Here is an 11,512-nt window from a genome sequence, read left to right as displayed (position 1 = left end):
CCCCCCCCCCCCTTTTTTTTTTTCCTTAGTTCTTCCTTTTGTAAGATTTTTCTATTCTCCACTCTAAATAACATGATTTTTTGTACTTTGAGAGTATGTGTTAATTTTTACCAATAATAATAATAATAATTGTTATTATTATTATTATTATTTTTAAAGATAGTAAGATACCCTTTCTATCCTTATATATTTATCAACAATTTTACCTAACACTTTTAACCACAATCAGTAGCAAGGTTTGCCAAACATACCCTAACTTTGGGTTGGGGGCGGTGGTTGAACTTTTTTTTTTTATGGGGTAAGGGAGGAGAGATGGACTAGTATTGAATTGAAAGATAATCCTTGACAGTTTTGAACCTAATAAATGTTGGCTATTAATGGAACACCATTAATGATCTCCGCAATTCTTCTCCCAAAAGGATGAATCCTCAACCCCATGGGCACTCAATCCCAAAAGGTCTCTGTATTTCTGAAGAACTAAATATGTTGCCAGCTCTAGAAGTTCCTCATAATATTTTTGAGGATGATTGCGTATATAACTGCGCAGATGCATGTTTATTGTAGTTTTTCATTATCTTCTCACATAGTACACTAACTAATGCAATTCGTAGGGGCAGGCGGAGAATGGTAAAGCTCCTTGGCAAGGGGTATGTATACGTACAACACACACACATATATATGCACTCTAGATTTCTCAAATACAACCTCGTCATTCACACACCTCCTCTATTTTATGAATAATTGTGAATATTTAGCTTGATTCAACTTCCCCTTTCAGGTAAGGGAGCGGTGCAGAACTGAGTGGGCGATGTTCCAAGATCGCCTAACCACTGCAGACAAGCAGTATTTTGCAAAGATTGGTAGGAGTTTGCATTGAAATGCCTTCCATAATCCCAGCACATTTTGTACAGTGCTCCTTTTCTACTTTATATTTTTTTTTCCACCATTTTTCTGCTCTAGAGTTGCGCATAATTCGGGAATTGTTCTTCCCACACCTCCTTTTTCCTCCTCATTAGCAGAGTAGGGGCATTATCTGTAGCCATGAACAATCAACAGTTAGATATTGGAATCTATGTGCATAGCTCTGGCGTGTCATTTTTGTTCACCCATATTTAATTTATTTATTTAAACTCTCTCGATGACATTATAGTTTGGTGGGGATCAACGTTCTATCCTATGTGGTGTCGCACATAACAGGTAACGTTAAACAGTTATATGTTGACGCTTCGTAACGTCCGTCACGTCCGTCTCAGGCAAAAGTCCAAGTGCCTGACATTTCGGTATGCACAAAAATTTTGGCATTTCTTTGCCGTCGCGTCGATCAATCTGAAACAATAATTATTTGTCATAAGATAAGATGCTTCAATTCGACCCCCCAAAAAGGCCAAAAAGGACGAAACTTTTCAAGCAAAAAGTACCATTCTGGTCAATACGCTTCCACATTGTTACTGTTTCTTGCTGATATTTTGAAGTTTAAACACGGCACAATTCCACATATCAATATGTTGGGAAAGTAACCTGTTTACGGTGACTAGGAAACCCACCACTACTATTCGAAGATGTACATGGGATCACAAAGAAGTAAATCAATTTAAGTTGAGATTTATTTAAACTCATAATTTTGTGATTTTAAGTTTGTAGTCTTATCTATTTTGGCTGGAGGTAAGGGCAACCCCAATAGGGGTTCTTTCATGTTTTTTTGTAAGTCAAAAAATCACAATGGAGTTTTTACACAAATGGGAAGTCAAAAAATCACAATGGAGTTTTTACACAAATGGGAAGGATGATTTTTGGCTAAATTTCTCAAGCACAAAGAGTCAACATCACCGCTCGAACCTACCCCATTCCATATGAGAGTGAAACCGGGTGCCACTAAACCACAAGGTCTTGGCGTCAGCCTTTTTTTTGTTGTCTTTTTTATTTTTTATTTTTAATTTTCTTGTTCTCCTCTTTCCTACTTGGCACACAAAATACCAAAAAAAAAAAAAAAAAAAAAAAAAAAAAAAACCTCTTGAGGTTGCTCTAACAGTTGGAGAAGATACCTGATAGGCTACATACATGCCATCTACATGTCACTTGTAAAGTTGTAACATAGGGCCTTAGGTTGTTAGTAACCTTGCAATACTTTCTCACTTACAAAAATTTTACATCACCAAATTTAAAATTTCTTTATTATTTTTTTCTACATCCCAACAATACTATCTTACTTTCAAAAGTGTGTCTCACTTTTACACTACATCCAAAAAAAAATTAAAAACAAAAATGAATATATATATAAAACTACAAAACGTTGCTGCAGCCTTTTGTCAAGTTTAGCAAACTTGATGCCGTAGCAAATTTGTTAACCATATCATCATGTAAAAAAATTATTTTTTAATGTGTCATATCATCTAGCAAGAGAAAGATTGACTGGGATAAGGACAACCTTGTTGACTGGGATAAGGACAACCTTGTTATTTCTTTAAAAGGAGCACCCGTAGCCGTACACTGCAATGTGGGATCTAACTTCAATATAGTATACATGATGATGTACTTGTTACTTACCTACAGTGAAATAGTAACGGATCAACAATTTGACATTTCTTTTTTGAAAACGATCAACAATTATTTGACATGTGAATATATGAATATATCGTTAATGAAAAGTAGGATATATCAAAAACACAAAACTTTTTTTTTTCATTTACTATAATGCAAAAGATAAATATCGTCATTGATTTAATATGAATATATGTTGTACATAACTACAAATATTAAATAAATAAAATTTACGTGAGATTTTCTCACTTGAGACATATATATAAAATATGTACGAGTAATATTTTTTTATTAAAAATATAATACTTTTTTTATAAGTTAATAAATATTACATTTTATTCCAACAATATTATTTAATTTTTAAAAACATATTTTTTCATCCTAAGTTATTAAGTAATTGTAGAATTAAGTGTTGGTCATGCTCATTTTATTTCCCTAAGTAAACATTGACGTTGCACTTTTCATTCGCTTTTTGTCACTAAGTTATACTAAACTTGTAAATTTTGTCTCTAATATTTTATTAGTAAAGGGATGAAAAGTACCACATCAATAATTTTGTACAAAAATTAAATATGACCAACGCTCATTACAAATTTTAAAACTACCTTATAACTTAAAGTAAAAAAGTATAACTTTTTCAAGTGTTTTTTTTTTGGTTGCTGGTATACCGTATACTTCAAAGTTGAAACTGAAACTTAAATATTGACTTGAAACTGAATCATTTTTGACATAAATGCCCCTCCATGGCAACTCGACGGGGCGTTGCAATTCGTTACGCCATTGAAGTTCAGAGGAACATGAGTCATGAGGAGCCCGGCGACCACTAACCAGGAGATTTAGAGGGTAGTATAGTCATTTCCTGCGTTAAAAAAAAAAAAAACATATCCCCTTCCAAAATTTTTTCCGTCCTTCTGACGTATGCACGTTTTCAGTTGCTGAAATTCTGAAAAACAAAAAAACCACCTCACCGCACCTCACAGAAGAGAGAGAGAGAGAGAGAGAGAGAGAGAGAGGAGGGAGGGAGAGGGAGAGGAAGAGGAAGAGGAACAGAGCCATCGCTGTGACTTCAAGCCATCAATGGTGTCTCTCTCAAAACGATAATCCCGAGTGACAGAGAGATTATCAGTGCGCTAGTAACTTTGTGAATGCTTGAAGGAACAGAGCATCTCGGTGAAGTCGGATGGACAACTCGGAAATGGGCGTATTGCAGGGCGATAGCAGTAGAATGGAAGGGTGGCTTTACCTGGTTCGTTCTAATCGGATTGGACTTCAGTACTCCAGGAAGCGATACTTTGTTCTTCAAGACCAGTTGCTCAAGAGCTTCAAATCCATTCCTCTCTCTAAACACGAGGTTCCATATTCTACTCTCTTAACAATAATTCAAGTGTGTGTTCGTGTTTGCTGAATTGCTGCCATAATCAAGTTATATGATTGTATTGTTGTAGAAAGGGTGATTGATTTTTGAATTTGAAGCAATTTAATAACAAAAATGAATATTATGATCAGTGAATTGACGAAGAATTTCAAAATGAGCTAATTAGTAGATAAATTATGAAGGAACTATTTTCCTGTACCAAAAGATGAGTTGCGCTGGACACAACGAGGCTTATTGTAATGGATTACTCTCATTGTTAAATGCTTAAAATAAAATGTCTATGCATTAGCTCTAATGAATCTCTTTGATAATAATTAGAATGAATTTTGGATTTTCATTGCTGCTGCCAAAAAGATGTATAGTTTTGCTTAGGAATATGCTAGTCTTTACTTCATAGTTAGTGGCATGCCTAGGAACTGTTAATGGTGAAACTGTATGAGTGCATGATTTGGACATGAATCTGTGGACTATTGAAGGCTTTATTTCCTGAAGTGGGAAAAGATCTTTGTCTGCAGTCCTTACATATTGTCAATTTGTTTGGTTTTACGTATTTGGCAATATCATAGCATGTGAGCTCAAAGTGAAACATTGAAATTTTATCAGGAGCCTATCAGAAGTGCAATTGTTGATTCCTGCATCCGAGTGACAGACAATGGGAGAGAAAGCATACAAAGAAAAGTATGGTCCTTGTTTTTCATTAGACTTTGTGGAGTTTCCATTTACTTGCCTACATCCGGGGTAAGCATTTTACATGGTTGGATATTTTTCCAGTTGTTAATCATGCATTTTGTCTGAAATTCGCAGGTTATTTTTATATTCACCCTTTATAATACTAGAAATCATAATGATCAACTCAAGGTGCTGAATCTTCTTCTCCTTTTGATCCCATAATTTGATATGTATGTTTGTTTAAATGTATAATCATTTTCTAAATGATGCATATGTGTTTCTAGTTGGGAGCTAACAGTCCTGACGAGGCTGCAAGTTGGATTCAGGCCTTTCAGGAAGCAGCTTTTAAGGTATGAGCTATTTGATTTGATATTAAAGCTCAATACATTCGAAGTCCAACATTGACAACTGACAAATGATTAATTATTTAGGCTGACTTGAATAGAGGAGATGCCACAAACTGTCAAAGACGTGACTCACAGTCTTTGAGGTACGTTGCTTCCTTGGCAATTAGCATGTGTCTTTTCTATGACAAGTCAAATAGAACAACTTTTCAGGTCTCTGTATGAATCTGATTTGATGTTTATTTAAGTCTTCTTGAAGATGAGAATTTTCTCCCATTCTATACAGGTTAAATTGTCCCAGCAAGTCTCTCCGTGCAAATTCTGTTAACTGGACTTTCATTTCTTCCTCAGTCACAGATGCTGTTGGATCTGATGTTGTTGCGCCATCATCATGGACAATTTCTGGTTGTCAGAATGGTAGGCCCTATGTTTTAGATGTCTTTCCTGGTCCAAGGAAATTTGTGAATCCATTCATGTTGTTGTATTTTTTGGATTCAAATTTAAGAATTGCTGCCATATTGATTTCATTAGTTATTGGTTGAGGTGTAAGCTGATATAAAATGGTTTTCAATACTTCAATAAAATTACTGGGGATGGTATTTAGTTCTTCTTCTTCTTCCTTTTTTTTTTTTTAATCCTTGGTCCTATATTCCTTTGAATTTCTTGATTATTGTTCCACAAATATGTTGATATGCAGGACTTCGACTATTCAAGGAAACTAAGGACAAGGAATCACATGGGATGGTTAGATAATATCAATCTGGTAACTCTGTTAGTGATTGCAAAATGTCAATGCCTATACCATGCTGAAAATTTTCTTTGCTTTGCAGTGGGATGACCATCCTGCGATAATGGCAGTTGCTGTAGTTGATGGAACTCCAGAGACCATTTTTCAAACATTCATGTCCCTTGGTCCTTCAAGATCAGAGTAAGTTTCAAATTGCTGTTCAAGTCTTCATAATTCTTAAACTTCTATGCGTGGGGCTTGAGCTTTATCAGTATCAGGTCATGAAACTATGAACTCCTGCTTGAATACTTTGCTTTCAAACAAAGAAGAGCTAGTGTAAATTCAGTGGAGTTTGATGCCTATTCAACTCCCTAATGTATGAAATTCATTCAGATGATGGTTTAACATCAAGGCTGTATGTTACCCAGCCCCCTCATTATACATCAATTTGCCAATCATCCAAAGTTCCTTCGCTGGGAATATATGACATATGGTTAATCTAAATTAGACACACACACTAGATAACTGAATCTGGGATACATAGTCTGGAACTAACAAATTTGTACCCTTTGCTACTCTGAAGACAAAAAAAGGGGTTGAGTTGTTGAGGTTGCTCCCAAGTTCTGTTACTAAAGGTCTCTCCTGCTGAATTAAATGTTCTTAGCTCCTTTATAATGATATGCATTTGGGTTACCCTGCAGATGGGACTTTTGTTTCTACAAGGGAAGTGTGATTGAACATCTTGATGGCCATACTGATATAGTTCATAAGCTTCTGCTCCGTGATTGGCTGCCTTGGTTTGATACCTTCAATTCTCTGACAATTGAAGTTTCATTATTTATGGTCAATAATTGATATAGGTGGTCACAGGGGTATGAAGAGAAGAGATCTTCTGCTGCAACGCTATTGGAGAAGGGAGGATGATGGTACATATGGTAATAATGTATTAACGTTTCTGTTGAGTTCTAGTATTTCTAGGTGCTTGAATCAGCCAGATACCTATTTGGTGATAAACTTTTGCTTTTGATCTTGCAGTCATTTTGTACCATTCTGTGGTTCACAAGAATTGTCCTCAACAAAAGGGATATGTCCGTGCTTGCCTTAAAAGTAATGTATGCCTAACATTTTGTCAAAGTGCAATTTGTTTTGGAGTATCTTATATGATATATTTCTGAAGAGTATGTGTATGCCAAACTTTGTGTATGCATCCCAGGTTTTCTATACTTGGTTTTGAGATTGGCGATGTATTGTTCTAAGATTATGTAAAGCACTTGCTGTTGCTGTAACTGTGTGGCATTCCTGCTGTCTAGATTTGCATCAATGGGGTTAACTTTCAATTTGTCCCTCAACATAAGATGACATTAAACTCCTTGCAGGTGGAGGATATGTAATATCTCCCATAAATCAAGGGAGACAGTCAGTGGTTAAGCACATGCTTGCTATTGATTGGAAATTCTGGAGATCTTATCTACGAACATCTTTAGCCAGATCTATTACCATTTGCATGCTGCGAAGATTGGCTGGTGTGTTTCTCATAAAACAAAAGTTTTCACTTGTTCAAATCCAAATTGCATTTTATGAATCTTCTTCTTGGTACTTAGCTAGTATTGTCAATGATTTTCTAGCTCTAAGGGAGCTATTTAGGACAAAAGTAGGAGAATATTCCTCATCTGAATCCTCTGGAGAGCTAGTCAGAGTCAGAAGATTAAACCAAACTGAAGAAGAGAAGGTAGAAGCCCAAAGAAGATTGGAGAATGGGAAGAATAAGGAACACATGGAAGAAGAAATTGTTAATGCACCTTCTGAACATGCAAGCCTCATTGGACTAGATGATGCTGAAGATGAGTTTTTTGATGTCTCTGAACCATTAGATTATCAACAATCAGAAAATGGTTGGCCTTCTGACTATGGGCAAGAGATATACTCTCAGGTAGAGTATGCCAGTTCAGCATTTGTAAAATGATAGTATTTGTGAACATTCAGACTTGCACTTCATTTGCAGTTCACAGTTAAAATATTTCTCCTTGTGTTGATACCATATGTCAAAGAAGGCTTACATAATTAACTGTGGTGTTGTAACTTTTGTTGACTCTTTGATTATTTTTCAGGATACGCACCATCCCAGGTTATCAACTGCTGCTGTATTTGTGAAGAGATTGCATGATCTTGCAGGTTAGCTAGATCCATTTTTTTGTATCTACGTTTTGCACGTACTATTCTTTTGAGTTTCTAACAAGTAACAACTTGAGATCTTTATTCTGTTACAGTGCAGAAGAGGGGTTATGTAGATCTGCATGGGCTGGCGAGGGAAGATAATTTGTTGTGCAGCTATGGATCCACTCTACCAAAGGACTCAACTTGTAATTTGCTTTGCAGTTGGACTGAATCTGATCCCTCTACATTTCTAATTCGTGGGGCAACTTATTTGGATGATCGTAAAAAGGTTCCTTATAACATGCTTTTATTTATTTATTTATTTTGACTTTGAATGAGTTTATTCAGATATGATACTTGTGTTGTTCTATTAGAGCATTGCTCTAGTACGTCATATTTTGTATTGGAGTCATAGTTATCCTAAGAATTCACTACCAAATAAGATAATTATGTAACCAGCTGTTGGAATTAACTAAAGTAGCTAGTTTCTGTCCCACTTTTGCTTCAGTTATGTTTCAATTGGTTTTGGTTGGTCTTGTAGCTCCTATGTTAAGTCACTTCTGTATATGTTGTGGATTGTAGTTTCCTGTTAGAAGTACCAAAGCTTTAGTTTACTTATTGACTTCAGGGAAAATACACCATTCTGGTCATGCTACCAAATGTTACTTAAACTGCATAAATACATTGCCAGTGATTCCTTTATTGATTAAGACTTGTCTAGAATAGCATGCCAAGTGAAACCTAATAGGCTAATAGCTTAGCAGGCGTACGAAATTTTCTACATATGCATTTAGAAACCATGCCTTGTAATTCTGGCCAGTAGGTCTGTAGGTGTGTGTTTTGATGTTTCTGTTCCTATTCATGCCACGGTGTGTTTTCATTAAATTAATATGCTTGCATATTGCAGTCCTGTAAACATATTCCCTCATTAGCTCTCTGTCCCCACATGTTCGGCAGTTTAAAGCAAAAGGCATTTTGATGCAAATGGTTGGTGCAGATTGGCTGAAGTCTGATAAGCGAGAAGATGACCTCGGTGGTCGCCCTGGGGGCATTGTTCAGGTTTTTCTAGTTATTTTGGTCTAAGACATTAGTCCAGATCTTGTAAGTTACATTTGCACAATTTGCTATGGAGTTGAATTTTATTTCTACCTAATGGTGTAGAAATATGCTGTAAAGGGTGGTCCAGAATTCTTCTTCATTGTGAACATACAGGTGATTAGTTACATTTACCCATCATTTTTCTCATATACATTTCTTCTCTTAGGGTTCAATTGAGAATGAGTATTGATAACAAATCAGGTCCCAGGCTCTACTACATATAATCTTGCTTTATACTATATGATGAACACTTCTCTAGAAGATGCACCCTTGCTAAAAAGCTTTGTAGAAGGAGATGATGCATATAGAAGTTCAAGGTTCAAGCTCATACCTTACATATCCAAGGTTTGTTTTCGATTTTTCCTTGAATTTATTTACCAACATTTTAAACATGTTTAGTAGTTCTGTGTATAGAGAAAACATTATGGCTCTTGTCTTTATCCATACTTCCTTCATATGCTTTTATGACTATAGGGTATTCAGTATTCTAGGCTTTTCGCCTTTCCTTTCTCATTACTTGAGTGAAGTATCTCAATTTCCATGGATTTGATGTTTGGTTATTGATGTATTCAAAGACTCTACTTGTTCTTTTTACCTAAGAGTTGCAATTGGCTTTTCATGGCTGACTTCTCTGCTGTTGAGATTCTTCAATCATTATGTAGATGTTGATATCTTTATTTCTTCTTTTTCTCAGGGATCATGGATAGTCAAACAGAGTGTTGGAAAGAAAGCGTGCCTTGTAGGTCAGGCACTAGAGATAAACTACTTCCGTGGAAGGAACTACTTGGAGGTAAACTGCAATGAGAATCTGATGTGATAAATAGAAATAATGATACTCTGTATTTTATTTAATGTGTTTTGCAATTCTTGTTTTTATGAGTGAAATAATTACTCTCCCTGGTGAAAACGTTGTCTGCATTTCTGAAAACATGGACTTTATTTTCATCTGGGACTCTGAGAAATTTTTCTTGAGGGAAAGGGTTATACAAAGAGACTAATTACTGAACCATGCAAGGGTACGCTAAAGTTTAAGTACAGTAGGATCTAATGAACTTTATTCAGCATGGAATGTGAAACTGTCCACTTTGGTCGTGTTTTGAATGAAAAGATTTTAATTCCGGTATTTCAGCTTGGAGTGGATATTGGCTCATCAACAGTTGCAAGGGGCGTGGTCAGCCTTGTCCTCGGTTATCTAAACAATCTAGTTATTGAAATGGCATTTCTTGTACAGGTACTCATATTTCATGTTAGTCTTCTTGTGAATGTTTTGACAGCTAGATAAATTAGTATTTCTTGTGATTAACAGGCTAACACACCAGAGGAACTTCCAGAATATCTACTTGGAACCTGTCGGCTTAACCATCTGGATGCTGCTAAAGCTGTTCTTGTGAAACCTTGATCATGTAAATTCTTCTCTTTTCAAGTCTTACACGAAAGCTAGATCCATTGAGTTGGACAGAAGACATGGACAATATATACCACCGAGCATGCATTTGGGAGAGCGAGGTTTGGATTTAGTTGATTCTTTTACTCAGGTATCAACCAAATTTTTATAGTTCAGTAGTTTAGAACATTATTGGCATTGTGAAATCGATTTGTCTTCTGGTGTTTGAACAATTGAACTCTTTCTTGTCTCCTGACCTTTGCTAATATGAGATTTATGTGATATGCTGTTAATTGAATCATGTGCTCCATCCAACTAAAAGCCTAAGCTGATAGTTGGACTGCACATTTATGTTTATATTATATATATTTATGCTCACACTGTTATTTTTTTTCTTCACATTGCTTGTTTGCGCCTATTCTCTTAAAAAGGAAACCATGTGCTAAGACTTATAAAATGGATCTTTCAAAAAAAAAAAAGACTTGAAGGTTTGAGAAACAGCGTTTAGTTTTGTTACGTGGTCAAAATGGGATTTTTCAAGACGTGGGGAACTGCCGAACTTCTTGTCCGTACGGTAGTTTTTATCTTTTTATTTGGTCTCTACTCCCTGGTCCCTAACCTGACTGACTACTATTGACTATTGAGGGCCTTTGACTATAATAAGGCCTTCACCATTAGTGCAATTTTCATGGGATTTTGCAGGCATTTATGCCACATGGAAGAGAGTGAGGTGAGAGAATGGGAGAGGTCTCCCTGCAAGGTATGAGATTTTATCAAAATTGTATGGCCCATTTTTAACTTTCCCAGATTCTTGTGGGCGCGTAAATGGTAATATTTTTTAAAATTTCTTTTTCAGTTTTATATTTTGTTTTATTTTTTTATTTTTCTTTTTTTCTCCACCTCATTTTCTCTTTCCTAATCACACTTACAAAAACTCATCAAAAGCCATACCAAAATTTTAAGGGGGAAGGCCTAAGAGAGATTCTAAAGCAACCATTGTTTAGAGCAACCCCATGAGTTATTTTTCCTAGGTTTTGAGACAATTTTGCTGATTTAGAAGATAGAGGAGAGAGGAAAGAGTAAAGAGAAGAATGGCGAGCAACCCCCATTAGGGGTTTGGGGGTTTTTTACCAGGAGAGAGGATGAGTTAGAGGAGAAAGGAGGAAGGAATGTTTTTTTTTTCTTGGCCGCACGAATATTTACAAAAAAAAAAAAAAAAAATT

General features: G+C 35.7%; 2 protein-coding genes across 3 annotated transcripts in view; both read left to right on the top strand.

The window, feature by feature from the left end:
* Positions 1–1,107, top strand: part of LOC116025982 — a 7,599-nt gene extending 6,492 nt beyond the window's left edge. Inside the window, exons 14-15 of one of the 2 annotated variants that reach the window (XM_031267422.1) lie at positions 618–647; positions 779–1,107. In XM_031267422.1, the coding sequence (XP_031123282.1) occupies positions 618–647; positions 779–877 (129 nt within the window). In that variant the 3' untranslated portion in view covers positions 878–1,107. Of the gene's footprint in view, positions 1–611; positions 648–778 lie in introns of both variants that reach the window. The other variant, XM_031267420.1, reaches the window with a different exon arrangement.
* A 2,413-nt stretch (positions 1,108–3,520) lies between these two features.
* Positions 3,521–10,587, top strand: LOC116025963 (protein ENHANCED DISEASE RESISTANCE 2-like). The gene is made up of 21 exons (XM_031267388.1): positions 3,521–3,889; positions 4,517–4,591; positions 4,718–4,771; positions 4,867–4,932; positions 5,014–5,072; positions 5,213–5,343; positions 5,624–5,670; positions 5,757–5,854; positions 6,355–6,450; positions 6,524–6,588; positions 6,689–6,760; positions 7,030–7,176; positions 7,279–7,583; positions 7,762–7,825; positions 7,921–8,096; positions 8,765–8,866; positions 8,969–9,019; positions 9,107–9,250; positions 9,600–9,695; positions 10,035–10,136; positions 10,212–10,587. The coding sequence occupies exons 1-21, from the start codon at positions 3,719–3,721 to the stop codon at positions 10,302–10,304; spliced, it is 2,214 nt and encodes a 737-aa protein (XP_031123248.1). The 5' UTR covers positions 3,521–3,718; the 3' UTR covers positions 10,305–10,587.
* Positions 10,588–11,512: the final 925 nt, after the last annotated feature.

The sequence above is a fragment of the Ipomoea triloba genome, chromosome 7, assembly GCF_003576645.1.
Source record: "Ipomoea triloba cultivar NCNSP0323 chromosome 7, ASM357664v1".
In the NCBI taxonomy this organism is placed as follows: Eukaryota; Viridiplantae; Streptophyta; class Magnoliopsida; order Solanales; family Convolvulaceae; genus Ipomoea; species Ipomoea triloba.
This window is presented reverse-complemented; position numbering and strand designations above follow the sequence as displayed.